The following is a 27,035-nucleotide window of genomic DNA, read 5'->3' on the forward strand; positions in this document are numbered from 1 at the left end:
GGATTTTATGGGAGAAAGGGTGCGTCCGTGGTCGGGGAGGTGCAGGGGCCCGGGGTGGGGAGTGGGAGCTGCTTGTTTTTTGAAATATGGGAACGTGGATGTTGTCTTCACATAAGCCCACTTTGGAATTTGGAAGGTCGAGCCCTCCACAGGACTGATCAGTACCAATCACCTCGGGCTCTTGTGAGAGGGATGAGTTATTGGTAAATGGAGCCATTTCTCTCCACGAGCCTGCATCGTACAGCTGCTGTTGAGATGTGTGTTAATGATGCTCCAGGCCTCTGCCCACAGCCCCATGGGCTCACCTCCCTGGCAGAGGTGGGCTGCCCCTGGAAGTGGCCACCCCTCCCCTAGGGGTAGCCCTTACCTTGTCACTGAAGGGCGCCAGAGCCCCACACAGACTTGGCTCCCATGCCCCCCAGGGGGGCCACTTCCACAGTGTGACTCAGGGCCGCCTACACTATTTGCAAAACGAACACGCGGGCCCCTTGGTGGACAATTGCTAAGATTTTCATTAAAGCTAAGTGTGGGCCCCTCTGAGCAACTGCCCCTGGAGCCTGCCCTGGGGGATCTCACCAAAGTCACCCTCTGTGGGACATTGACATTTCACCTTGTCTGACCTCCTACTCCTCCTCCCCACCCCAACCTCTCCTCCCCACTTCCCTACCTTTCCCCCAGGAAAGTTAGGAACTTTCCTAACAAATCACTTTCAACAAATCCTCCTCCCAGGTCTGCCTCAGAGGGATCCGACCCAGAGCAGTGCACACGTGGCCGAATATTCCACGGTCCCAGAAGCAGAGCTGAGCTGACACCTCGTCCCAGTATCCTCAACACCCCTCCCCACACACATACACACCAGCCCAGGGCTCAAGGGCTTCAGCACATGCAATTTAAAAATCAGTGGGGGTTAAAACTATGACTCCCACCTGAGTAGCTAAGTTCATTTCCATTTTGTAAGGAGCAATTTATTTTGAGAACGTCTGGGATAGGTACATGGCTCCCAGAGACACATCTGGAAGAAATGTGTAGTAAACAAGAGGTTGAACTCTGAGAAAGGGGCATCGTACAGCTCACCAAGGCAGTGACCTCCTCCCAAGGTGGGGTCTGTGGGGCCGTCTGTGGGGGTCAAGTGGGACTGCTAGGTGTGCTGTACCTTCAGGACGATAAGACGGGGACCCGGGGTTGGCAAGGGGCTCCCACAAAGTCACCCAGTCAGTTGCATCATGCTGGCATTGAGAGCCAGCCGTCTTGCCTCTAAGTAGCTTTGGGGTCATGCTCTGTCAAGCTGGGCATGACCTCCGGGGGTCAAATCCTGTTTTATCCAACTGTTTCCAAGACTTAGCAGAAAACTGGAGGCATGTTCTCACCATTGGCTGGAAGAGAAGCAGAGAAGGAAGGAACGTGAGCCGCTGCTGGGGCAGAACATGAGGTCACAGTCCGCGTCGTCTTCTTCCTTGTCACCCCCCACATACACCAGTAAGATTCCAGTTTCCCTAAGACTGAATTCTTAACTTACTTTCAGTCTCTCTGGCTATCCTCTTGTTTAGTTACTAACACATCCCTCCCCATCATTCCCATTTTATAGATAAGGAAACTGGGACGTGGAGAGTTGAAGTCATTTGCCTAAGGTCACATGTGGTGGGTCAAGAATTTAAGCCCAGTTCGGGCCGGCCGGCTGCTCCCAGACACCACCACAAACTGCCTCTCACGGCCCGCTCTCCCCCGCCGGCCCCCAGTGCTTCCCCGTGGGAGCTCGCTGTCCTCGGTGGGTCAGACCCACTCCAAGGACCGGTCCTGTCATCAGCAGGTAATAGACACACTGGCACCCATCCCCAAGGACTCAAGACTTTCCAAGAGGGACTTGCACCAGAATATTCTGGAATCTGAAACCCGATGTTTGCCTTTCAAGGACATTCTGGGGAAATCAGCTGCTTTCAAGGGCCTTTGTTTGCCCTGTGCACACATTTGACTTTCACAGGGGTGGGCGGGGCATTCGGGTTTTACGGGCAGAGATGCTCCCAGTCCTTGGCATCCACAGGCACGCATCTGGCCCCGGAGAGCGTCTGAGAGCAGGGCCCATGCCTTCCCTGGGATCCCCCTCTGGTGCCAGCCCCACCACCATCATTCTATCCCTACCCCAGCAGCCTCCCTGTGGCTCCTCGAAGCCAAGATCTCTCCTGCCCCGGGTTTGCTCTTCCAGCTTCTTCTGCACGGACACCTGCTCCCTGGGTCTTCCCAAGGCAGCTGCTTCTCCTTGCAGATCTTGGCTCAGATGTGACCTCCGCACAGCCCCTCCCCAACCTGCCTACTCTTCCTCACGCCCCTGTCCGGTTCCTTGACAACACTTACTGCAGGCTGATTTCCTTGTTGACTTACTTAGCCTCCCGGAAGGAGGTAAGCCCCTAGAAGCACGAGTTGGTACTTGAGAGGATCGTGTGACAGAGGGAGAGACAGAGGGATGGACTTCAGGGCACAACGGAGGACTCATCTGCTCTTCACCGAGGCATTAAGACAAGGAATGGAAAGGAAAGTTGCAACCCCGTCTAGTGTTTGGATTTAGGTCCACGTGGTATAGACACTTCCACTTCTGGCTATACCCCAAGTTCTCATATTACTTACTTTGATATTGTAAGAGAATTTTAAAATTCTACCCCCAGGTAAAGCCCCAGTCACCCCTTCCTCTGGTCAAGTTGGTGATTAAAGCTCCCAGGACACCCGGCTGTGCAAACCCTCCCCCTGCCATTGGCCACCACTCCTCCCACTTACCGGCCCGCAGACTTATTGAAAGTGCCTCTGGGGCCCTTTCCCAGGCTCCGCCACATTCTTGGAATCACCCTCTGCAAAAAGACCAGGGCTGTGTGAGGGCAGGCATGTCTTCTGCTGCTCAACTGCCCCTGGCTCACCAGCCACTGCCAAATGACGTCCAAATACCAGGTGCCCTGGCCCTGTCCCCTCTTCTCCCCCAAAGGAGGTCACCCAATCCCAACCTGCAGCCTCTCCCCTCTCCTCACCACGGCCACACCTCCTCTCCTGTGCGGTGTGGTCCTGCTGGCGTTTCTGGCCCAATCTACTGCCATCCCCGCCTTACTCACTACACACCAGCAGCAGTGAAGGCCAAGTTGCTTCCAACCTCAGGATTTTCACAGTGGCTATTCCTTTGCCAACTATTTCTTATTCTCTAGGCTGAGCTTAAATGTCCCCTCCTTAGGAAGCCTTCCTTGACATCCAAGTCTTAGGTGTCCTTTTCATAGTGTCCTGTATGTGACCTCAATCACCCTAATCCCTATTATTACTAAATAACTCCTTGGAGGCTATTCATGTCTGTTATTTCCTGCTTGATATTAGCTGCAGGAGGGCAGGGATTGGGTCTGCCATGATCACAAATGTAGCCCCAACTTCTAGCACAAAATAAAGAGTAATGCTTGATAAATATGTGCTGTAAATTCTTAATAAAGATATGATGGATGGAAGAATGGATGGACGGATGGATGGAGGGATGGATGGAAGGATGGAAAGATGGAAGGACGAATAGAATATTGGATAGATGGATGAATAGATGGATAGATGGAGAGAAGAATGGATGGATGGATGGAAAGATTGATGGAAGAATGGAATATTGGATGGATGGATGATTGAAGGATGGATGGAAGAATGGATAGATGGAAGACTGGATTGATGGATGGGTGGAAAGATGGATGGAAGAATGGAATATTGGATGAATGGATGGATGGAAGGATGGATAGATGGAAGATTAGAAGACTGGATGGATGGATCAATGAATGACTGGATAGAAGAAGAGTGTCAGCCATATTTTCAATCCCCTGAATGAAAGTAGGAAGGACTTAAGCATATCCAGTCCCAAATTCTAAGATTTAACATAAAGCCATTTTTCTTCCATGAGCCCCTCTTTGGCTCCCAGCTCCTCTGCTCACCATCAGGCAACAGGGCTTCTACTTTATTTTCCAATCCCAGTTCTCATTTTATTCCCCATGAGATCCCTAAGCTACTGCCTCAGTCCCAGGCTGCAGCCTAGAATGGCTCCTGCCCATGTCAGATGCCACCTAGAGGGCTGCTCAGGATGGAGCAGAGGTTTTCACACCAGAAGCATCTTGGCCTCCCGCCCCCTCACCCCCAAAGGGCCATCTGATGGCATAAAGGTAACTAGGAAGCGTATGGGCATTTCCCTTCACAGCAGCTTCAGACGGTAGCTCTCAGAACAGTCATCAACAGGAATCAACAGAGTCAAACAGAATCAACGGGATTCTATTTTTCTTTTTCACCCAAGAAATCCTTACTGTTCCTTTTAGCACCCTCTGCAAAGGAAGAGTGGTTTCTTCTCTTACCTGGGTATTCTTTGTAAAATTTGTGTTGGAGGAACCGCCCATCTGGAAAACACATGAGAGGGTTAAACTCCTTCAGTGAGTTCATACAGCCAAAACCAGTTCATAATAACACCAAGGAATTATTTGTGTTTTCATTCTCACTCCCTCCCAAGTGCGCATGGAGTTTCCAGAGGCTGTGTGACGTGTGATGTCACGGCTGACGGGATGCAGAAGCAGGCGAGAGAATCGAACTCTCTTCTCTTCGTGCGCATATTGGAACAGCGGAAATGTAAACCAGTGCCAGTCTTCCATTTTTGTGTGTGTTGGAAAGTATAGTTACTCGTAAAAGGAACGTTCTTTCTGTTTAATGCATAATGAGTTTATCATTGTCATTCTTAAATGAATTAACACATAAATATTTTTAATGCCTCGGCTTTAGTTTCTAATATGGTAATTACCCAGAGCCACACAAAGGAGAGCTCTCTGGGGTCCTCAATGTTTTTGGAGTGTAAGGGGGTCCTGAGGCCAAAGAGTTTAGGACCCACCGTCTTAACAGATGAACCGGAAGCAGAATTTGAACGTATTATTCAGCGAGTGTGATTTCAAGCTATGTAATTCACATGGGCAACACATGATATTTTTCTGAGTCTGCTCATAGGAGTCTTGAATGTCCTTACTGCGTGTGACCAAGTAAGGAGTAGCTATCTCCTTGCGCTGCTTCCCTAATCCTCTCTGGGCCTCAGTTTGCCCACCTGGAAATAGGCATAAAGTTAGCACCACGTGGGGTGCCTGGGTGGTTCAGTTGGTTGAGCGCCTGACTCTTGGTTTTGGCTCAGGTCATGATCTCAGGGTCCTGGGATCGAGCCCCACGTTGTTAATCGGCTCTGTGCTCAGCAGGGAGTCTGCTTGAGATTCTCTCTCTCCCTCTGCCCCTCCCCCTGCTCGTGCTCTCTCTCAAATAAATCTTTAAAAATTAGCACCTCATAAATAAAGTTATTGTGAGGACGAAAATAATTTCATTTAAACCATAGATATGCAAATAATAGGAGGAACCACACGAAACTGCCATTTTTGTATGTGAAAAGTGGTCGACTCTTGGGACCTTGAAACATCTGGAATTACAAGGATTCCCACTGTTGGTTGTCGTCGACCCCACGCCGGCCCCCTCCCCCCGGCCCCCAGCCTATCATGGAGGCGAACCATTTGTGCCTGAGAAGTCTGGCCAGGTCACGCAGAAGTTTCTCTGGGCAACGCTGCCAGGGGTGAGCTCACTCCTTCACCACAGCACATCAGCCTTGTCAACAAAGCACACTTATGCACCGGAAACTCATAGAAGGTTATAGGTCAGTTATGTCTCAATTGTAAAGATCACATTTGTGCAATAGCTAGACATTTTGTTTCCCTTTGTGTTGTGGTCATCCTAAAAAGGATCAGGGTGTTTGGGGCCAGCACTGACATTATAGTATGAGGTGACAGAACCCAGCGGAGCCGATCCACACCCTCGGGTTGACAACTTATCAGCAACTCCGGCCACAACTATTTTCTCAAGCAAATGGCTGGGTTTTTCCAGGCTGGCGACGATGAAGCATTCCTGTGCCTTCCTTCTCCTCGGGGACCAACGCTGGCGCCACAGGAAGGAGTCAGAGGTCTTTGCGGAGCTGGTCACCCCCCTCACGCCTCCACGTTTACCAAACACGATCACAGGTCATTTTAACAAAATAGATTTCCCTGCTCAAGGCTGCATGATCCTCTGTCCTTCTCATGCAGCATCAGCCATGGCACTCTGTCAGAGGCAAGCCTGCGGGACAAGGGACGCTCCACCTGAGTGACCTCAAACCCATCACTCAAACCCACTCAGAGAAATGCACTGACTCCCCAGACCCTGCTCTCCAAAGAGGCAGATTCACTGCCTGTGTCAACGTTCATTTTCCTCTTGGGAAAGACATGAACCCCGCAAATGCTGGGTTCCAAGCTGATGGACTGTAAAACCCGAACAATCCCTGGCACCCTCCACATGCCGGATCTGGGAGGAGACTGGCGTCCTAAGGGGTGGGCATGAGATCTGCAACTTATTCTCAAATAGTCCCGAAAATAAATATGCAGATTTATACGGAGAGACAGTGGGGACCAGGGAGAGGAAGAGAGAGAATGGTAAAGCAAATGTGACCATATTTTAGTAACTGATGGGTCATCGGGGTGGAGGGTTCAAGGTCCTAATTTTGCCTCTTTTCTGAAGTTTGAAATTACTGATTTTTAAAAAATTTTTTAAAGATTTTATTTATTTATTTGACACAGAGAGAGAGCACACAAGCAACGGGAGAGGCGGAGGCAGAGGGAGAAGCAGGCTCCCTGCGGAACAGGGAGCCCGACGCGGGACTCGATCCCAGGACCCTGGGATCATGATCTGAGCCAAAGGCAGCTACTTAACCGACTGAGCCACCCAGGCGCCCCTGAAGTCTGAAATTATTTCAAATATGGAGTTTAAAAAGATAAAGCTTAAATAAGAGGCTTCTTTGTGCTTAACCTGGGACGAGTGCTCCTGTTCCTCCCCGAGGCTACCGTTCAAGGGAAGCTGGTGGAGATCAAGACATGTCCAAACTCCCATATAATTACCAACAATTGTTGCTCCCTGACAGCCCCTGGGAGCAAGGCTAGGAGGAATTTCGCTTACATTTCCATCTGGAAGGCTCTGATCATTCCTGGGGGGGGGGGGGGGACACATACACCCACACGTACCCACAGGCCCTGCGGGCCATGGACAGGCTGAGAACTCCCCCTCTGCTCCTTGTTAGCTGTGCACGCTATAGGCCAAGTTCCTCTTCCCTAAGACAGATGACAGCATGAAGTAGCCTAACTATTATGAGCCCATTTTACAGGTAAGGAAAATGAAACCCAAAAAGGCTAGGCTATTTGCCATACGCAGCAGTGAGGGGCCAAGGGGCCACCAGAGCCCAGGCTGCCTGGCTAGAGAACAGGCTCTTAACCCCAAACAGCAGGTGGAACGTAGGAGAAACCACCAAGATGCCTACTATGGGCAATTTTTTGGAGAGAGAGAGAAACAGAGAGAGCTTGAACGGCAGGCGAGGGGCAGAGGGAGAGGGAGAGAGAGAACGTTAAGCAGGCTTCATGCCCAGCACAGAGCCTGATGCAGGGCTCGATCTCCCCACCCACAGATCACGACCTGAGCCTAAATCAAGAGTAGGACGCTTAACCGACTGAGCCACCCAGGCGCCCCCTTTTATGGGCAATGTTTTCAAAGCTCAGCATCCCAGGAACCAGGCTTCTTGAGAGAGTAGTAATGTCTCATATCGTGTTACTTGCAGCGATAATGATGCTAACTGCAGGGCACGAAGTGTGTCCTTCCTGAAACACTTCCAGGAAACACATTCTCCATTCAGGAAAAGAAACGCTCCTGGCAGATCACGTGCCCTGTTGTGTTCTTTGGGCCTCAGTGTTGACTGAGGCTGCCAGCCCCACTCTCAGGGCTGAGAGATGCTGCAGGGGGGACTGGGCCCTGAGTCTGGGCTCTCAGAGTCCCATGAGCTCAGCTGTGACAAGGCCAACTCACATCTCCCTGAAATTCCAGATTCTTCGCTTGCCATGCATTTCTTCCAAGTCCTGTGGACCTTACACCTTGCCTGAGGCTCGGGGGGCTTTAGTTAGGTATCACCAGCAGTCTGTGCTCTGTGGCCCTGGCTCTCCTTGGGAAAAATCACGCAAACTAAAGCAGTGCCATTCACGCCCTTCCCTGATCGATTTGCTGTATACTATTCACCTCCAGGGGCAAACACGAATTAAGTCACACTGAATGCTCCCGGCAGAGACCCTGGGAAGTCAAGGGTTCTCAGACAATTTAAAAAATAGATATATAGATGGATATAATATATCTGATGTTTACGGAGCACCTATTATTGCTTGGCTCTGCTCTGAGGGCTTTACACGTATGATTTAAATGAATTCCCCTAACAGCACACAGTGGCCCCATTTCATAGACGAGAATACTGAGGCTCAGAGATTTGAAGCAACTGATCCCAGTTAGGAGGTGGCAGGGCTCGAAGACCTGTGTCCCATGCAGGCGAAGAGGGGAAGGATGGAAGACTCAAAGGGAGAAGCACGGGAGTAGGAGGACAGGAGGAGCTCTTGGCCAGGTTTGGGGGTGCTGGCGGTTGTCTCTGGGACAGGTGTCCCAAGTGGGATGTTCTAGGGAGAGGGGGGCAGGGGCCAGGAGCATGGCTTGGGCGCCCCCACTCACCTGCCTGCCGGCGCTGCTTGACACACTGCCCGCGGTTGGGGATGCCCTCGGCTACGTCCCCAGGGCTCAGGATGTGACACTCGTAGCCCGAGGGGCAGAGGAGGGGTTCCGCCCCATCCTCTGTGGTGCTGCAGGCCTCGGCTGTGGGACAGACACGTGAACCAGAGGGTCTGCCTCCCATCTGCACCCCACCTTCCAGGCTGTGCCTCGGGTCTCACTCACAGCCACGTGTTCCTGCACACACGCACACACACGCACACCAACACACAGGGCGGTCCAAAGCCAAACAATCCCAAACACCCTCGTGCGCGGTGACCTACATACACGTTCACCTACACGCATGCTCACACTTACAGTCATGTGTGTGCACGCAGAGGAGCCTGACACACGCGCACACTCACAGATACACACGTGCTCACACACCCAGATCCCGTGCCTGTACCCACGAATCCTGACACACATACGTGCACTCACATCTGCAGCCACAGGCGTACACACACGCTCATGCACAAACCCTGACACACACGCATTTTCACCACCATGGCTCTTAACACACACACTCACACCTACAATCACACACGCTTGCACGCACGCAGAGGCACATTCACACAGCACAAGAACAGCCCCATAGGTGCACACAAAGCCGCACACGCTCCCAGAGGCGGTCGTGCCCACGATGTGTGCAGGGTCACGGCGAGAGCCACGACAAGCGGACACACTCGTACCCTCCAGTTCTCTAGACCCCGGGGCTGCCTGCCTGCTCGCCACCCACCCACAGAAGACCTCATCCTCAGGGAGCAGTGTGCCCCTTATTATGATTTTAGAGATTTGAAAACCAACCCCAATCCCTTCCCTCTCAAGTCTCCACCCCGGCGTGGTGGGGGGCGGGGAGGCCCCTTTTGCAGGGAACGTCAAGCCCTAGACTGTTCTGGGGATTGTGAGAGCCGGGCCAAGCCCCAGCCGCCACCCTTCTACATATTGAGGTATTTGAGAGCAGACCGCCTGCTGGAGCAGAGGCAGCCTGAGAAGGAGGGACCCTGGCTCAGACGTCAGGGTGGGCTTCACCCTGCAGGTACCTTGCAACACCTCCTCAGGGCCATCCAGAAGCCAGCCGTTGCCGCCAAGCCATCGAGGTTTCGGCTGCACTAGCCAATCTAAAACTAACCAAATAATACATGGTTAAATTGAGCCCTCCCCTCGCCCCAGTCAAGCAGCCGAGAAATGCCCCAGTCTCTGGGAGTGGGGGAGCCTACACTTCATGAAGAACACAGAGGCTGCCTGCCATATATTCGCCCTGCCTTTCAGTAACACAACTTTGAGTTTCCTCTAGGCACTGGGTGGCCAAGCTGGAGACTCCATTTCCCAGCTTTCCTTGCAGCTAGGTACGGCCACATGACTGAATTCTAGCCAATGGGATGTGAGCCAAGGTGATGACACAACTTCCTGTCTTGCCCACGCATGGATGCCTGTTTGCTCTCCTCCCTCTGGCTTTCCCTCTTCCTGCAGCTGGGGAGCCACTTTGATCATGCAGAGCAACAATATGGAAGGAACCTGGGTAACTGGATGACTGGAGTGGAGCCACATACCCGCCATGAACCACCCGTCTACGCTGGCCTATTAACCAAGAGAGGAGTAAATGCCTGATAGGTTGGACTCCTGGCTTCATGGGTCTTTGCGTCATACCAGCATAGTCTGCTCTGTGGCCAATATATTTTTAACAAAAAGAGCAACCCACATGGTAGACTATAAAGCGTTCAAAATCCCAAAGCAGGGGTGGAGAGCCCAAATGTTTCCAGGGAGCAGGTAGGTAACATATATAAGAAAAGCAGGTCCCGTAGGACCATGGCAAACTGGAGACAGACCCTGCCTCAGTGGGTCAGCTGCTGGTCAGCTCTGGCCAGTCATTCCCCATGTTCCTAGAGCTTGTATTTTTTTTTTAAACTTTGTAGATATTTTTAAAAATACAAACTCCTGGTTTTTAAGTGTTGGCAATTTTTAAAAATTTTATGCACTACAGGGGCGCCTGGGTGGCTCAGTCAGTTAAGTGTCCGGCTCTTGATTTTGGCTCAGGTCATGATCTCAGGGTGGTGATATCGAGCCCCAGGTCAGGCTCCATGCTGAGTATGGAGCCTGCTTGGGATTCTTTCTTTCCCTCTCCCTCTGCCCCTGCCCCCCCCCTAAAAATAGTTTTATGCATTATGTAGATCAAATAAAACTGGTCAGGGATCACATTGATTTATGACCTCTGCTTTTGTTGGACTCCAAAATATGACAAAATAAAGAGGTTGGTGTGCTGTCTAGTGCTTTTGAAGGTACATAGGTGGATTTTGGTAAAAATGCTGGTTAGCCTTTTCTTTAAAAGAGCGCAAGATGATTGTAAGACAGTTGCTCACAGTGTGCAAACTGGAACAGAAGAGCAAATGAGCAGTTTGCAGCTTCCAACTGGAGGGATGACGTGAGGAGTTTCTGCAGGCTGATTTCCAGTCTTCTGCTTCTTCCCCCCTCCTTCCTACCACCTTGGACCCCGTGATAGAAAATGTTTTCAGTGTGAGTTTTTACCAAATAGGAAACTATTACTATTTCCTGTTTGTATTCTTTGCCTTGGTCAAAGGCTCCTGGGTAGCGGGAGATGTACATACACAGTTTGCTGCATTTTTAGAAACTGAAACTTGGTCAAGGTCTCCCCTTAACTTGCAGATGCCTAAAGGCCTGGAGGCTCAGGGTCTCCCCTCTCCGTGCCTCAGTAGAACTTCCTGGGATCACCTGTTAAATGAACTCCCTGCACCCAAGTCCTTATCTCAAGGTCTGCTGTGGAGGGAACCTACCTGAAAATTGCAATGAAGTGTGTAAGCTGCTTACAGCAGGGCCTGGTGCATTTCAGGTCATCTGCTCACATTAGATCAGTGGTTCTCAATTTGGGGTGATTTTGTCCTCACGGAACATACAGCAAAGTCTAGAGATACTTTTGGTTGTCACAGTGTGGGGTGTGGGGACTACTGGCATCTCATGGGGGGAGGTCCAGGGATGCTACTCCACACCCCCACGGTGCCCAGGTCAGCCTCCACCCCACCCCAAACTAGAATTATCCAACCCCAAATGTCCAGGATGCCAAGGGTGAGAAACCCTGTGTTAGATGTTATTATTATAATTGTTACTATGACTAACGAAGAGCTGGACTGCTCTGCCTGGCCAGCAATAGCTAGGCGTTCACCGATTCATTGATTCATTCAATATTCATTGAGTACTTTTCAGGTGCCCAGAGACTAGTTCAGATGGTGGGCATCCAGCAGTGAAAGGGACCAAACTCTGCCTTATGGGGGCTGACCTGCAAGTGGGGAGAATAGTCAATGAACAAATAAAACACAATGTTCTAGATTGTACTATAAAGAGAAATTAAGCAGGGAAAGGAGGGTAAGGAACAACTACAGGAGAGTTTGCCATTTAGAGAGGGAAATCTTCCCTGAAAAAGTGACCACCTCTGGGCAAAGATCTGAAGTCGGTGAGGAAGTGAGCTGTGTGGGTGTTTGGGGGAAGGATGTTCCAGGCAGTGAGGGACGCCCATTTATGGGCCCAGATGCAAGAGTAGAACCCCATGTCCCTGCAGTCAGGGCCTAAAGCACTGGACACTTCTCCACAGTCAGAAGACGGGATTGAAATACCAGCTTTGCCTATTGTGTGATCTTGGGCAAGCAACTCTGCTTCTCTGAGCTTCTGCGTCTTTAGCTGTAAAATAGGGCTGATAACAGTCTCCACACCATAGGGCTGTGTGAGCATTAAATGAGATGATGTAGGGAAAGGCTATTGGGAATGTCATGAACAGCTGTATAGTTTGTGCACTGCTCAAAATCTGCGGGCATAGGTGGCAAGTAAGGCTAGAATCCTTGCTCACTGTCACAGTCCAGAGGAAGGGGCACCTTTTTTGACTTACCCACCCAGAGGGAAGTACCTTTATGTGCTTCCTCCATCAGGAGGGGGTGCCATGTTGTCATTTTTTATAAAGGGCCCCATAGAAGCCTTCCTGGCCGCGCCTAGTCCCTGGCGAAGAGACAGTGCTCAAACGCAAGTAGACTGTAATTACGAGCATTATTGAGGGTGTTGACTACCTGTCACCACTGTGACCTCACCCCAAAGAAAACAAAGTGCAGTCATTCTTGCTTCGGCCTTGGGAGGAGGGGTTGGGCCTGCCTTCTCAAGCGGCCTCCAGCAATTTAGCCCAGGGCCCCTAGAGGCCTCGCCCTGAGAGATGAGGTCCAAGCAGGCTGTTGTCACCTAAAGGCTCAGCCCCAAGCAGAACTGAGAGGGGAGGAGACTTTACTGCCCCCATCCTAACCACTTAGGGGCACCTTTTCTCCACCCTGGGGGATGCATTGCCCACCCTCTCCTCAGTATCCCCACAGGCTCCCTCCCCCCCCAAAAAAAACCTCTCCAGAAGGGATCTAAACCCCCTTCCCTTCAAAGAGAGTCCCTGAGGGCTGTTTCTCCCAAAGCAATTGCCATTAAGATTCAACAGACATCTTACTGATTATCTGCTCCCTGCCAATACAGCGAGTGTTCAGAGCCCTCCAGGAGCTGCACGGTCTCATTTCAGCCCTGTTTTACAGCTGGGGGCATTTCACGGGGTGGGGGGTGGGGACCCCAGCTGGCCAGTGGACTAGAACCCAGGAGCCTGCGCTCCCACTGCCTCTCGGGGCCACACCGCATCCCGACTGCTGAGGTCCCAGGTCTCCACCTCCAATACTCCCGGGGCCCGGATCGCGAGGGAAGTGGGCCTGGCGGGGTCCGGGGGAAACGGGAGGACCCGCCGCCATCTAGGGGCACCCGGGGTCCCAGCAGATGGCGGCCCAGGGAATGCGGTCCAGGGTTTCTAAGAAAAGCCGGAGACCTGGATTTTTTTTTTTTTTTTTTTAATGAGAAGTCGCCCCCCTCTTCTCAGGAGGGGGCATCTTCCCCGGCATGGGCCCCTCCCGGGCTGTGCGCGCTCAGGGCCGTGCCAGTTCCGCGGGCGCCTCGGGCACGCAGCGGCCCACCCCGGTTCTCCGGGGCCCCCCGCCCCGCCCCCTCGCCCCCCCCCCCCGGGGCCCGGGCGCCTACCTGGCGGGGGCGGCACGGCCTCCAGGCAGGCGTAGGCACAGCCGTTGTAGCAGCAGCGACGGTGCCGCGGGCACTCGGAGTCGGCCTGGCAGCGCGCCGCCTGGCAGGCGCCGGGGGGCAGCGAGCGCGGCGGCGGCGGGCAGCGGTCGGCGCGGGGCTGCCGGGGGCCCGCCGCCTCCTCGGCCTGCGGGGGAAGCGCGCGTCAGCGGCGGGGACCGGCGGCACGGGGCCGCGCGGGGGCGGGGAGCGCGCGCTCGTCTGCCCCGCGCCCGCGCAGGGGCGGACGTGCACGCTCGGGGATGCGTGCGCGTGACACACGCACGCCGCTTTCTCCGTGCGCCTCTGGCAAGCCCTGCGTTTGCGCGGAGCTTGGGCGCTTCCAGACCGCAGAGACGGTGGATGAAACCGCGCCGCTTGGGTAAAAAGCACACGCAGGATACGGAGCGGAAGGGGGAAAAGGCCAAAAGAGAACCCAAAAGAGAACACTCCGTGTGATTCCATCCATACTTGAAGCTCAAACGCAGGCGAAGCTGACGTCTGGTGTGAGAAGTCAGCAGAGTGGTCACCTGGTGGGTGGGGACCGGGAAGGGCACCTCGGGTCCCCGGGGGCCGCCTGGGTTCTGCTTCCTGATCTGGGTGCTGGCTACACTGGGGGTGCTCACTCTGTGGGAAGCTGGACACGAGCTTTTCCCACTTTTTGATATTTTTTCCAATAAAACGTTAAAAATCAGGTGCAGTACTTAACAAGTAGGAAATATGGGCACATGACCAATAAAATAAGCATTTTAGAGGTGAGGTCGGGGACCTCTGTCACACCAGGCAACTCACACTGGGTCCCTCTGACACCAGACCCCGTCCATGCTGGGGACACCGTTCTGCTTCTGGATTTGAAAGTGGGCTGTGTGGAGGGCAGGTCTTACACACACACACACACACACACACACACACACACACACGAGGTTCATTGGGAGAAAAACACCCTGGCTTGCCCGCCTCCTGGCCTGTGCCCAAAGTGCTCCTGTCATCTAAATCCCTACCTACCCTCTACCCCGCGCCCCTGCAAATGTATCCGTATTTCTTTCTTTTTTTTTTTTTAAGATTTTATTTATTTATTTGAGAGAGAGAATGAGAGCACATGAGACGGGGGAGGGTCAGAGGGAGAAGCAGACCCCCTGCTGATCAAGGAGCCCGATATGGGACTCGATCCCGGGACTCCAGGATCATGACCTGAGCCGAAGGCAGTCGCTTAACCAACTGAGCCACCCAGGCGCCCCAAATGTATCCGTATTTCAAATTCCTGCCCTCCTGTACAAGTAAGTGATGCTCATCTACACACCGGAATCCTGTGCCCTTAGCCCGCTTCTGAAAAATTACCAAGATACAGTGGTGGGTGAGGAATATTAAGGTGCAGAACAGTTTGTATGCTACACACTTAACGATGTTTTAAAGTAAGCATATGCACACTCATGTACTACGTATAGGGTTAGCCTAGAACATTTTTGGAAGGATATCACAAGAATACACAAGACAGTGTTATCACAGATTGCCTTTAGAGAGGAGCATTCAGTTCTGAAGCCAAGGAGGATTTCTCTTCATTGCCTACTCATTTACCCTGCTTCAGTATGATTTTTTCCACGCACACACTCTTTTTTTCAATTTAAAGAAGGCAATCAAAAATTTTAAAAACAAGAGAAGTACTTCTGAAGAATTTTTGATGACAGGAAAAACACTTGTGTTAGTTAAAACAAAAAAAGAGCAAGGAACAAAATGCATATGCCCTCTGACCTCAAGGGAGTAAAGAGAGGGAAGGTCAAAGATGTGTGGACGTCCTCCCCCAGCCCCCCGCTACCCTACGGCTGTTAACGGTGGCTGCCAAGTCCATGCGCTGCTCCCAGTGACCTGTAGGGGGCGTCGGGTCACCGAGGACAAGTATCAGACCAGGTGCGTCTTGGAATTTGTGCAAGCACAAGGACCAGCGGGTTTTCAAACTACCTCCCAGGGAGCCCAGTGGGCTTAGAGGGAGGGCAAGAGAGGGAAGAAAGCAGTGACCAAGTGGGGCAGGGGCAGCCTGGGGAGGATGGGGCTCATGGCCCCACCCCAGCTTCTCCCAGAGAATTCATGTTTTCTCCCATAAATATGTCGGTCATTTAATTTGTGAAATGTAAAAACGAACACAAACCCAAGAATTGGCTTTTAAGGAAACGAAGGCTTCAGGAGATTGGTGGTTCTCCCCCAAAACAAAGGGGAGACCAGAGCCTAGATTTTCAAGCTGGTTCAGCCTTTTCACCACCCCCTGCTCAGACCAGTCCTTGTAATTCCTGTATCATCATGAATAATTTTCAAGCTGCAAGCAGGGGACATAATCCCACACCATTAGCTCTTAGTTCATTTTCTTCAGAATTAACAAAATTGGACTCATGTTGGGGTCCGACCATTTTCATCCTAATTGAATGTGACAGCTATCCCCGCCTCCTCGGGAAGGTGACGAGGCCGGTGTGCATGTCAGGAGGCCCGGTGGGATTTTCCGGCTAGCCTGTTCGTACATGAGGCCTCATTTACAGACCTCACTGGAGCCTGCAGATCAGAAGTGAAACACTGTTTCTCCCCCCAGCCCCCCTCCCCGCGCCTCCCAGTCTGGCTTCCTGGTCCAGGGACATTAGGAGGCCCACGGGGTGCGGGGAGGGGGTGCAGAGAGATTAATTTTAGATGTGGCCCTGCTCTCCTCTCCCAGGAAAATTCAAACGTTCGTCTCCCAGAATTTGGAGAGAACAAGAGAGATAAGCGCCTTAGAAGTCAAATCTCCAGAGTTATTTACGGTGCGGCCCAAACAACAGATGGTCGTGGGTGATAAAGAACTGATTTCACCAAGGGGCCCAGATTAAAGGATTAAATGTTTGGGAAAATATTTCATGTCATGCAAGGTGATGCTCAAAGAGGGTCCTGAAAAAAAGATGTTTCCCGGAGTTCTGAGGAAGATCTAACTTTTATCAGAGAGATAAATAGATCACCCTCCCACCCCCACCCCATGGTGTCCCAGCCCGGGGAGGACAAAGGGTTAAAGGTCAGATGGAGCTGGCTGGCCCCCCCTACCCCCAGCCCCTCCACTTCCTAGACTCACCCCCTCCCTTGCTCATTCCCGGTTCGGCCGTCTTGGCCTCTCTGAGGTCCCTGGAACAGTCCCACCTCTGGGCCTTTGCACGGGCTGTGTCTCCTGCCAGAGACACCAGCCTGGCTCTGACCTCACTTCGCCCAGGTCTCTACTAACACGTGCCCTCCCCCTGCACTGCCCGTTCCCCTCCACCTGAGTTTTGTTCCCACCTGTGACCCTGGGGATGATGTTGAAGATGAGGCCGCCGCTTGCTGGTGGTTCCCCAGGCCTCCCTCTAAGGGCTTCTGTGTCGGACTGATCAATCCGTATGCACAGCGGCCCTGTGTGGTGGGCACTCCTGTCCGGGTGGGCTTCACTCACTGGGAGCCGTCCCTTTGTATCCGATCCATGTGGCACCTCTTACCCAGCTATTTACTATCCACACTGAGGGTGACGCCCCTGAGGCCCAGAGAATGAAAGGTCTGCCCAAGGCCATAGGCTGAGAAGGGTCATGAGCCTAAGGATTCCATTCCTCTGTCCCAAAGCCCAAGTAATGGATCCCAAGTATAAATCTAGAATCAGTGGCCTTGATTTCTGAAGTTTGCTCAGACCCCTTACTCCTCCTGGCCCTTCCACACACTGTTCCCTCCCCTCGCCAACTTTCCCCAGCTGAAGCCTCCTCCTCCTTTGGAGCAAGAATTTAGGAGCTGCATCTGATGTTCGAAAAGTACCCAGATGGATGGAGCTAAGCCCGTGGCTCATAAACAGTTCAGCAGGGATCTAACTCAGGCTTAGGAACTAGACAAGTCTGCACTTGTTTGGAGATTTTTTGTTTTTGTTTTTAATTTATTTAAATTCAATTTAGTTAGCATATACTGTATTGTTAGTTTCAGAGGTAGAGTGCAGGGATTCAACAGTTGCATACAACCCCAGAGCTCACTCCATCATGTGCCCTCCTTACTGCCCGTCACCCAGTTACCCCATCCCCCCAGCCACCTCCTCTCCAGCAAACCTCAGTTTCCTGGAGTTAAGAGTCTCACAGTTTGCCTCCCTCTCTGTTTTTGTCTTATTTTATTTTCCTTCCCTTCCCTTATGTTCATCTGTTTTGTTTCTGAAATTCCACATGAATGAAATCATACGGTATTTGTCTTTCTCTGACTTATTTCACTTAGCGTAATACCCTCTAGTTCCATCCACGTCCTTGCAAATGGCAAGATTTCATTTTTTGATGGCTGAGTAGTATTCCATTGTATATATATACCACATCTTCTTTATCCATTCATCTGTCGATGGACATCTGGGCTCTTTCCATAGTTTGGCTATTGTGGACATTACTGCTATAAACATTGGGGTGAAGGCGTCCCTTCGGATCACTATGTTTGTATCTTTGGATAAATACCTAGCAGTGCAACTCCTGGGTCGAAGGGTAGCTCAATTTTTAACTTTTTGAGGAACCTCCATACTGTTTTCCAGAGTGGCTGCACCAGCCTGCATTCCCACCAACAGTGTAGGAGGGTTCCCCTTTCTCCGCACCCCCACCAATGTCTGTCGTTTCCTAACTTGTTATTTTGAGCCATTCTGACCGGTGTGAGGTGGTCTCTCATACAAGTCTGGGATCAGGAAAACCACTGATTTATCTGAGCCTCGGTTTCCCTCATCTGCAAAATGGGCATGACAGTCACACCTGCTGAACGCATTTGTGGTGGGAGCTCGAATCTGTGCCACTGGCAACACCAACCTGTTGGAATTAGGCTTACTTTTCTTATTGTCGACTTGGCAGCCTTGGAAGCCTCCTGCCCCACAGCCAGGGGTCTGTCAGCGCAGGGTAGCTTTGGTCTTTCACCTCCCCAGGTCTTCCTTTCTTCCTGCCCTCCATCACTCACAGGATGGTTTAGGTCTGAGGCTGAGGCAGATGCTAAAGAAACCTGAGAGCTTGTCCCTGCCCCCCGAGGAGTCTGGACCTAGCTGCGAACTGAAGACACACCTCCAGGAGATGCTCAAGCAACAACACCATGTGGCACTTGGCAGCCTCGTCGTGTCTTTGTCAGACGACGGCAAACAACCGGCAGAATTCCTAAAAGGAAGGGAGCATGTGGGAACAGCCTTGCCCAGCGCCGGGGATGCCCTGAAGTAGCGTCCACCCCCACTCTGTAGTTACGATCACCGTCCCCATTGTACGGGTGGGGGAACTGAGGCACATAGTCACCACCCCGGAAGGTGTGGCCAGGCCCGGAACCTGGGCGTCTGATCCATAATAACAGCAGGGTAGGCAGCATTTACGAAGCTCCTATTGTGTGCCAACGCTGAGCTGAGCTAGGTGCTCACATACTAAATCTCACTGAATCCTCACACAAGCCTCCAAGGCTGCTTCTGTTATTAACACACTTGACAGATGAGGAAATGGAGGCACAGAAACATGACGGTCACTTGCCCCAGGCCACCCAGCTGGTGAACAGCAGAGACAGGAGTCACACCTGGGTCTGTCCTGCGCTGGGAGTCTGGACCTGAGGAGCAGCTTCCCACCCTTGCCTGTGAGTCCCCTCCTGCTTGGTCAGCTCGGGGGGGCCCCCCACATACGCCCCCACCACCTGCCCGCCCGTGGGCCAGCCCCAGCTCAGGACACAGCCATAGAACCACCTTGCCCAGGTACACATTCTAGAAAGAACTCATCCTAGCCCTCATCCTCTGCAATCCCGTCAGCCCTGCCCTCCCTGGCCACTCAGTGGAAAATAAAACAATGGCATGTCAAGTCCCCCGGACAAACGAGGGGGCTCAGCCCAGACTGACAACATCCTTCATGAAAATCCCAGGGCAACCTGTGACTTCCATCTCTTATTTTCATTCCTGCTAAGGGAGGGTATTGCAAGTCCATGTCCAAACAGCTGCTGTCCAAACACATTTACGGTACAGTGTAGACAAAAAGTTTCCAGTTCTGTATGCCTTACCTGGATAAAAATGACTCCCTTAAGGTTTCCCACCGGGTGGCTATGTTTTTTTCACCCCTCAGGGAGATCGTTCTGGAGGCCTCTGTGGGTCTGCATTGCCATTCTGCTGCTGATACCCTCAGGAAGCACATTAAGGAGACACCAGGTGTGGACTCTTTCAGTGGAAAGCCCAATTCTTCAAGTTCAAGTCTGGCTTCTACTGAGGCAAACAGCCTGGTGTCCAACCAAAGGAGGCTGGATAAAGACATAATTGCCCATCTGTACGGTGGAACACCATAGAAGCCTTTGAAAAGAGGACACAGAGCTACCGGATCAACAGAAGGAACAATATATCAACATATACTGTTCAGTGAAAAACACAAGGTAGAAAACAGTACCAATAAACCAGACACAAATTCCAGAGAGTGGAGGATTGCGTTTACACGAAGTGTCCAGAACAGACAAATCCACAGAGACAGAGAACAGACTTGCAGCTGCCAGAGGCTGGGGGAGAGGGAAGGGGAACCCCTATTAGTGGAGACCGGGCTTCCTTTCGGGGTGATGGAAATGCTTTGGCACTAGATAGAGGTGGTGGTCGCACATCGTGAATGTGCTCCATGTCACAGAATTGTACACTTTAAAATGGTTAATTTTACATTATGTGAATTTCATCCCAATAAAAAATTTTTTCAACAGTGGGAATAAATACCATTAAGGAAAAAAATGTGTGAGTCTAACTGTTTCCTGGAAAAGTCTAGGCGCACACACGCCAAAATGTCAACAGAGCTTAATGTCTTGGAGGAAGAATTTAGATCTTTCTTACGTGGTTATAACTTTCTGTATTGTCTGACTTTCTTTTACAGTAAACATTATTTTTATAACAAGGAAACAATTTTGCACCACTTCCATTTAAGGAGAAAGAATCCAATCTCCAAAGCTGCCCCAATTTACCCGCATCCCTCCCTCTGTGCTCTCCACCCCCTTCATTCCGCGTGCAAGAGCTTTACCCTTCTTTGGAATGTTCCAGTGATTTAGCGGCCAGACCAATAAAAGCGCACCCCAGGACTGATGTGCTTGCTGCCGGAAGAAAGCCAATTTTCCTCTAAGCATTACTCGCTCTTCCTCTGGAATTTGGACGTCAAAGTTCTAAAAATATGTCTCTCCTTGGAACAGAGGCTTCGAGTTCAGTGTGCCTTGATGAATGCCATTTCCTGACGCCCTCGGACCTCAGCACTGGGCTCAGGGAGCGGAACTGGGTGCACCGCTAAGGGGACTTCCTCAGGGAGGTACTCAAAAATCCGGATCTCACGCCAGGGATGACCCCATCGCAGTGCATGACCAGAGCAAGCCAGCGTCCACGCGCCCTGCTGTGCACAGGAAGTCTTCTGGAACTTTCCGTCCCCTCCTATCCTGTTCCGGGAGGTTTTAGCATAATTTATTCCTTCACTTCATGGTACATTCATAGTTCCCAGGCCGAGGCACTGGGAATGCCAGGCACTGGGAATGCCAGGCACTGGGCTAGCTCTGAGGGCAGCTGAGCTGGACCAGAAGATGTCCCTGCCCTCACATGGCTCAGTTCCAGGACGAGTGACCGACCCCAAACCAGACCTCACACAGATAAAGCAAATAAATTGCTTTTTTTTTTGGTTTGTTTGTTTTGGTCATCTGCAAAAGTAGTTAATGAAAAACTAAAGCCATAGTAAAAAAATAATAATAATCATGCAGATAATAGTAATGGAGCTAAATGCTATGAAGAGGTCGGGACAATATGCAAACGTGTAAGGAAACGGCCTTCTGAGAAGAGCGTGAAGCTAAGACCAATTATGACCAGGGTGGGTGCCTGGAGGAAGCACTGGGAACGCTTGCCTGGCATGCTGGGGACAGCGGGGACCAGGGTCCAGGGCCCTGGCCACATGGATCCCGTGGACCTTCAGAATCCCTAAGATGTTGTACCTTGGGTTTCCAATGTACCCTTTCTTTAGAATGAATGTGGTAAAACAGATGTAATATAAAATTTGGCATTTTAACCATTTTTAAGCGTACAATTCAGTGGCATTAATTCACAATATTGGGCAACATTCACAATATTCTAAGATGTTGATGCTTACATCACCCGAACAGAGATCCTGTTCTCATCAAGCAGTTCCTCCTCATTCCCTGCCCCTGGCCCCTGTAGCACCTCTAGTCCACCGTCTCTTTGGATTTGCCTCTTCTGGACGTTTCGTACAGATGGATCATACGGCACGTGGCCTTCTGTGACTGGCTTCTTTCACTCAGCATGTTTCCAGGGCTCATCCATCCTGTTGCAGGTGTTAATACTTCATTCCCACTTTCATGGCTGGATAATATTCCACCGCGTGGAGAGGTCATATTTCGTTTCCTCATTTGGAGCTTCTGGACCTTCGGGCTGTTTCCAGCTTTGGCTGTCTTGACTAGTGCTGCTCGAACAGTCACACACTTTCCCTCTGCTCGCCTGCCTGACTCCCTCTTGCACGCACACTCCCAGGTTATAACCACACACGGCCTGGATGCTTCTTCCCTTGCTCATTTCCACCTGGGATTAATTTCAGGACTGGAACCTCAGTTGCGGGAGCCGGGTCCAGAGAGGAGAAAGTGATTTGCCCAAGGTCACCCCCAAAGTCACACTATCCAGTTACTCTTTCTTCTTTCCTTCCATCTACCCACTCGCCCAGGCCGCCAGCTCACCCCTCCCCCGCCCCATTCTTAAAATGTTTCCGCATGCCTGTGCTGTGCTAGGCTCCGTGCTAGACACTAGGCCATGGCCAAGCCTACAGTGGGGTTGTCTCACCTCCGCAGGCCTCGTCCCCTCCCCCGCCCCAGGGAGGAGCCACGGGGCCTTGGCCAGGAACACCCCAGGGCCCAGGTGCGGCCCCTGCTCCCCTAGGTGGAGGCATCCTAGAGGTCCTGTTGATGGGGTCCCGCAGGGGAGTGATCTCACATCTTTCAAGGAGCAAGGGAAGTCCCCAGGCTGGACACTCCTCCCCAGGGCCTCGATTTCCTCATCCGGAAACATCCATCATCGGGGTGCTAGTTGTAAGCCCAGAAGCAGACTGTAGGAGTATCCCAGGGCTGCTCTAACAAAGTACCACACAAGCCAGGGGCTGAAAACAACAGAAACGTACTCTTGCGGCTCTGGAGGCCAGAAGTCTGAAATCAAGGTGTTGGCAGGGTTGGCTTCTTCTGGAAGCTCCGCGGGAGCTGCTGGCTTCTGGTGGCTCCTGGTGACCTGACATCCCTTGGCCTAGGGACACACCCCTCCGATCTCTGCCCCTGTCTTCACCTGGCCTTTCCCCTGTGTGTCTGCTTCTGTGTCTCTTCTCCTCTCTTCTCACCAGCCACACTGGATTAAGGGAGGGCCCCCCTTACTCCCATACATCCTCATCCTTTACAACAACACTGTTTCCAAATAAGGTCACGTTTACAGGTACCAGGGGTTAGGACTTGAACATGTCACTTTTGAGGGACACAGACCCAGCACACAGAGCTGAGACTAGGACTCTAGTGCAGGGCATGCCCTTGGGAGGGGTCCCAGGAAGCTCCAGCAGGCGGGAAAGTAAGGCAGGGAAGGGGCAGGGCCCACCCAGGGAGGGTTAGTACGCAGGAGACTGGAGGGGGCGCCTGGAGCTCAGACCCAAGGGAAAACTCTGAGAAACTGGACAGACCGCTCCTCAGAGGTGTCCCACCCAAGGATAAGGCGCTAGGGTCTGTCCTTCAGTTCCATTTGCTCCCATGGTGTAAACCCCCCCCCCAGCGTCTTGGCCTGTCCTGGGTGCAAGCTGGGCGAGCACCCCCCCCAACGGAGAGATATGGTCTTCCGACGACTCTTGCTAACTGAACAAAAAATAAGAGACGCGATAGAAGGTTCTGGAGCTCCCAGAAGTAACAAGGGGAAGGAGAACCAGCTTGGGGAGACTGAGGAAGCCGGGTCGCAGGGCAGGGGTTGGTGGCCGGCTCCTACAGGGCCCAGAGCTGCCCGCGCGCGCGAAGGGGTCCTGGTGGGGCAGCACGCCTCACAAAGCATCCTACTGCTGCAGCCCCTCAAGGCCCCCTCTGCTGGGCAGGCCCTCTGGGGCAGGGTGCAAACTGCCCAGCCCTTTCTAGCTGAGGGGATAAAGCAGACTCAGCCACAGTGACACGCTGCTGTGTCTCGAAGTCCTCGGGCAGTCAGACGGACGCAGGGTTCAGGAAGAGCCCAGGGCTCTTCCAGGGACCAGCCTCGCTGTCCCCCTGTGATGAGAGCACTCCCCGTGAGTGCAGGTGGGGGGCCAGGAGCAGGGCAGGGCCGTGCAGCAGCCCCTCCGTGCACGGGGCTTCAGCACACAGCCAGACACCTGCCCCACAGCCCTCCAGGGGCCATGGCCAAGGCTGCAGACCTGCCTCAGTCTGGGGTGGGGGCGGTGGGTGCTGCATGCGAAAGTCATGCTTCTGAGTGTGGGGGAGCTGTTTCCTATATTCCTAATTTCCCTGTTGGACATTTGCAAGGGCCCTGGAGGTCATCTGGTCCTCTGCCTTCATTTCGCAGGTAATGACCAGAGAGGGGCAGTGAGTGGTCCAAGGCTGCACAGCTCATTAGAGATGTCACGGAGATGAATCCCTGGGCCTGGTGCCCACAAGTCAACAGCCCGTAACCCTCCCCAGATGCTTTTTCTGAGGCCGGTTTTTGGCACAAACCTCTCCTGTGTCCAAGCACTGGGGAGGGGCGCTGGTGTCTGCTGATAACTGGGGAGAGCTCCAATCCGGGGAGGGGCAAACACGAAGCACTTGTGTTCTGGCAAATGGTGGCGAGAAGCAGTGTGGTTTCTGAAGCCCACCTCCCCGGCCCCCATGCACATTGTCCCCAACCGCCCCACCTCCCCGTTCCGCCTAGACAGATGCCACAACATCTGCTTCTATGACATGCTGGGACAAAGCAGGGATCAGACCAGATGATGTATTGAAAATCCCTTTGTGGTCCTAGAACCAAAGTGCTAACTACCCTGGAGGACTAAATAGTCCTGTCAGGCCAGCAAAGAGCATGGGGGTGTCAAACCCGAGAAGGGTCTCTCTCCCTCCTTGCACAAACAAACCCTCTCCTGTAGTAAGGACTGCCCTCTCAGGGGCTCCCAGATGCACTGTTTTTGCCTCAGTACCTCTGCCCACATTGAATCTTCTTCCAGGAATGTCCTTCCTCCCAATTCTTAAAAGTTCTTCAACATCTGGCCAGGGTCTCACCTCCTCCAGGAAGCCTTCTGTGCTTACACTGCCCCATACAAGCTCTCCCTTCTCCAAACAACTACCATCATTTCACTTGCTACCACTCCCAGTGGCTGCCTGCCTGATCTGCAGAATGTGAGCCTAGGGGGCTAAGATTAGTCTCAATACAGTTTCATGCATCTCACCACAGCAGCAATCATTAAACATTCCCCTTTCCCACTTATCTGGCAAACTCCTATTCATCCTGCAAAGCCCAATGTTGAATGCCCCCCAACCCTGGAAAACCCTCCCTGACTCTTGCATAAATGCCTGGAGTTCACTTGCCGGCTCCAAAATCCTGAAAGCCCAAGGGGAAAAAGGCCAATGGGGCCGTTGGTATTTTTGAGGGGTTTTTGGTCTCCTGACACTTGCAATGCTTCAGAGGCAAGCAGAGTAATCCCCGAATGCAGCTCAAAGTTGGCTCAGGTCAGTCCCCATTCCCAGGCACCAAATTCTGGTCCGGGAATCTATTGCCGTTAAACAAACCGTCCCAAGCTGAACCCATTCTTCTGTGCTTCCAATGCATTTGCCCATACTTTACTCACACGAATGTACTGAGCACCAAGCTAATGGCAGGCACCTGGCATGGCACCAGGAACCCTGCACTGAATGAGACAAAATCAGGCCTCACCCTGAGGAGCCTACATTCCACCTGCGGAGGCAAGCACTAGCCAATCTCAGGATGATTTAATGAAGTCACCAAGATGCTCTGAGCACTTGCTAGGTGTTAAGTGCTTCATGCATTGTGAGTCATTTCACCCTAAGAGCACCAGAGTCCATTCCTTGAACCCTCCATGCCTCTGTGCTCCCTGTGCGGGAGGCAGAGGACGCTAAAATCACGCCCTCCCTCCCCCACTCTCTCTCCTAGTCCCCTCCCTGCTTTAGTCCTCTCCTTGGCACTTGTCACCAAACATACTATGTTTTCCTTATTCCTTACTCACTCTCTGCCTCTCTCACTAAATCACGAATTCCCCACAGCAGGAGAGATCTGTGCTCCGTGTGCCCACAGCCTAGGATGGTGCCTGGTCAACAGCGGTGATCAAACGCATTTGTCAAAGGGAATGCATTGCTCTTTCTTTTTCAGATGAGATCACTGGTGCTCAGAGATGTCAAGCACCTCACCCAAAGTCACACAGCTGGTGAGCAGCAGAGGCTGGGTGCAAACCCAGACACCTGCCTCCAAGGTGCATGCTTCTTGCCACTCGCTACACTGCGCTGTCCCTTCATACCACCACCACATGTCATCCAACTGCCTTCTCCACTTGACTATGTCACCCCCGAGGGTGGGAGCTGGTATCTCCATCTCGTCCCCACAGGACCGCACACAGTGCCTGGCCTGGAGCAGTTTCCACTGTTTACTGAATGAGTAAATAACCTCATAAATGTCTAATTATATTTCATAAACATTTGGTTATTGATTGAATCAACACTCAGTTTCAAGTCCCTGGAGTCTTAAATCGGGGGCTGTCAGGAGAAAGTCTATTTGGTAGGCGAAAGCATGTCCCAATCCCCCTGCACATTTCTGGTGCACCCTTTGCTTGTCTACTTACAGACAAGGAGCCTTCTGAGGGCGGTGAGTTCATCTGCCAACCCCCCCCCCCGCCCCCGGCACAGTCCCATAAAGACGCTGCCCTGCCTGAGTTTGGGGGGAGCACCTGCAGAACATACAGCATCTGGGGGTCGCCTAGCCAGCCCCTCCCCGCCTCTCCCTCCCGGGCACTTACGCGGGACTTCTCGGCCAGCCTAGTGTACAATGCCCGTTTCCAGAGATTCTTGGCAGAGCCGGCTTCGAGGAGAAGCAGTAGGAAGCACAGAGCCCAGATGACCTTCCTTCTGCCGCTGCCCATCCTGCGGCTGGAAAAAGGCATTTCCTCCCACGTGTTCAGGGAAGAGGGCCCTCTGGCCGGGTGGGTCCTGTAAGTGGGGAGCCAAAGTGTGCACGGTCCGCCGGACTCTCAGCTCCACTCAGCCGGGTCGCTGGGATCATGTGTCAGCACCCAGCACGTGCCCCCACCCCTACCCCACCCCCGATGGTGGCTGGCCCGCCCGGTTATTTTTAGCTGGCCCCTATAACATCTGGCCCCAGAGGCTCCACCATAGACGTC

General features: G+C 52.4%; 1 protein-coding gene across 4 annotated transcripts; it reads right to left on the reverse strand.

Annotated features, from left to right (window-relative positions):
- Window positions 1–935: 935 nt before the first annotated feature.
- On the reverse strand, window positions 936–27,035 carry WFDC1 (WAP four-disulfide core domain 1). Of its 4 annotated transcripts, none has more exons than XR_004682833.1 (8): window positions 26,655–27,035; window positions 13,666–13,849; window positions 9,651–9,734; window positions 8,575–8,715; window positions 4,344–4,385; window positions 2,767–2,837; window positions 2,350–2,493; window positions 936–1,373 (listed from the first exon to the last, which is right to left on the reverse strand). XR_004682833.1 is itself a non-coding variant. In XM_035024679.1 (7 exons), the coding sequence occupies exons 1-6, from the start codon at window positions 26,796–26,798 to the stop codon at window positions 2,779–2,781; spliced, it is 654 nt and encodes a 217-aa protein (XP_034880570.1). In that variant the 5' UTR covers window positions 26,799–27,032; the 3' UTR covers window positions 936–1,373; window positions 2,767–2,778. The 4 variants fall into 4 exon arrangements, 1 of the variants encoding a protein (XP_034880570.1); XR_004682834.1 differs by having other exon boundaries at window positions 2,377–2,488; window positions 26,655–27,034; XR_004682832.1 differs by having other exon boundaries at window positions 2,350–2,488; window positions 26,655–27,034.

This window comes from Mirounga leonina, unplaced genomic scaffold (assembly GCF_011800145.1).
Source record: "Mirounga leonina isolate KUSES-001 unplaced genomic scaffold, KU_Mleo_1.0 Mir_180, whole genome shotgun sequence".
Classification (NCBI taxonomy): domain Eukaryota; kingdom Metazoa; phylum Chordata; class Mammalia; order Carnivora; family Phocidae; genus Mirounga; species Mirounga leonina.

Bases quoted from the DNA above. Each gene is read 5' to 3' on its own strand.
- WFDC1 (XM_035024679.1), bottom strand. From the start codon at position 26,798: ATGCCTTTTTCCAGCCGCAGGATGGGCAGCGGCAGAAGGAAGGTCATC. The intron at 13,850-26,654 runs GTAAGTGCCCGG...CTTCCCCCGCAG, and splicing joins GGCTGGCCGAGAAGTCCCGC to GCCGAGGAGGCGGCGGGCCC. The intron at 9,735-13,665 runs GTAGGCGCCCGG...TTATTTGGTTAG, and splicing joins GGCCGTGCCGCCCCCGCCAG to TTTTAGATTGGCTAGTGCAG.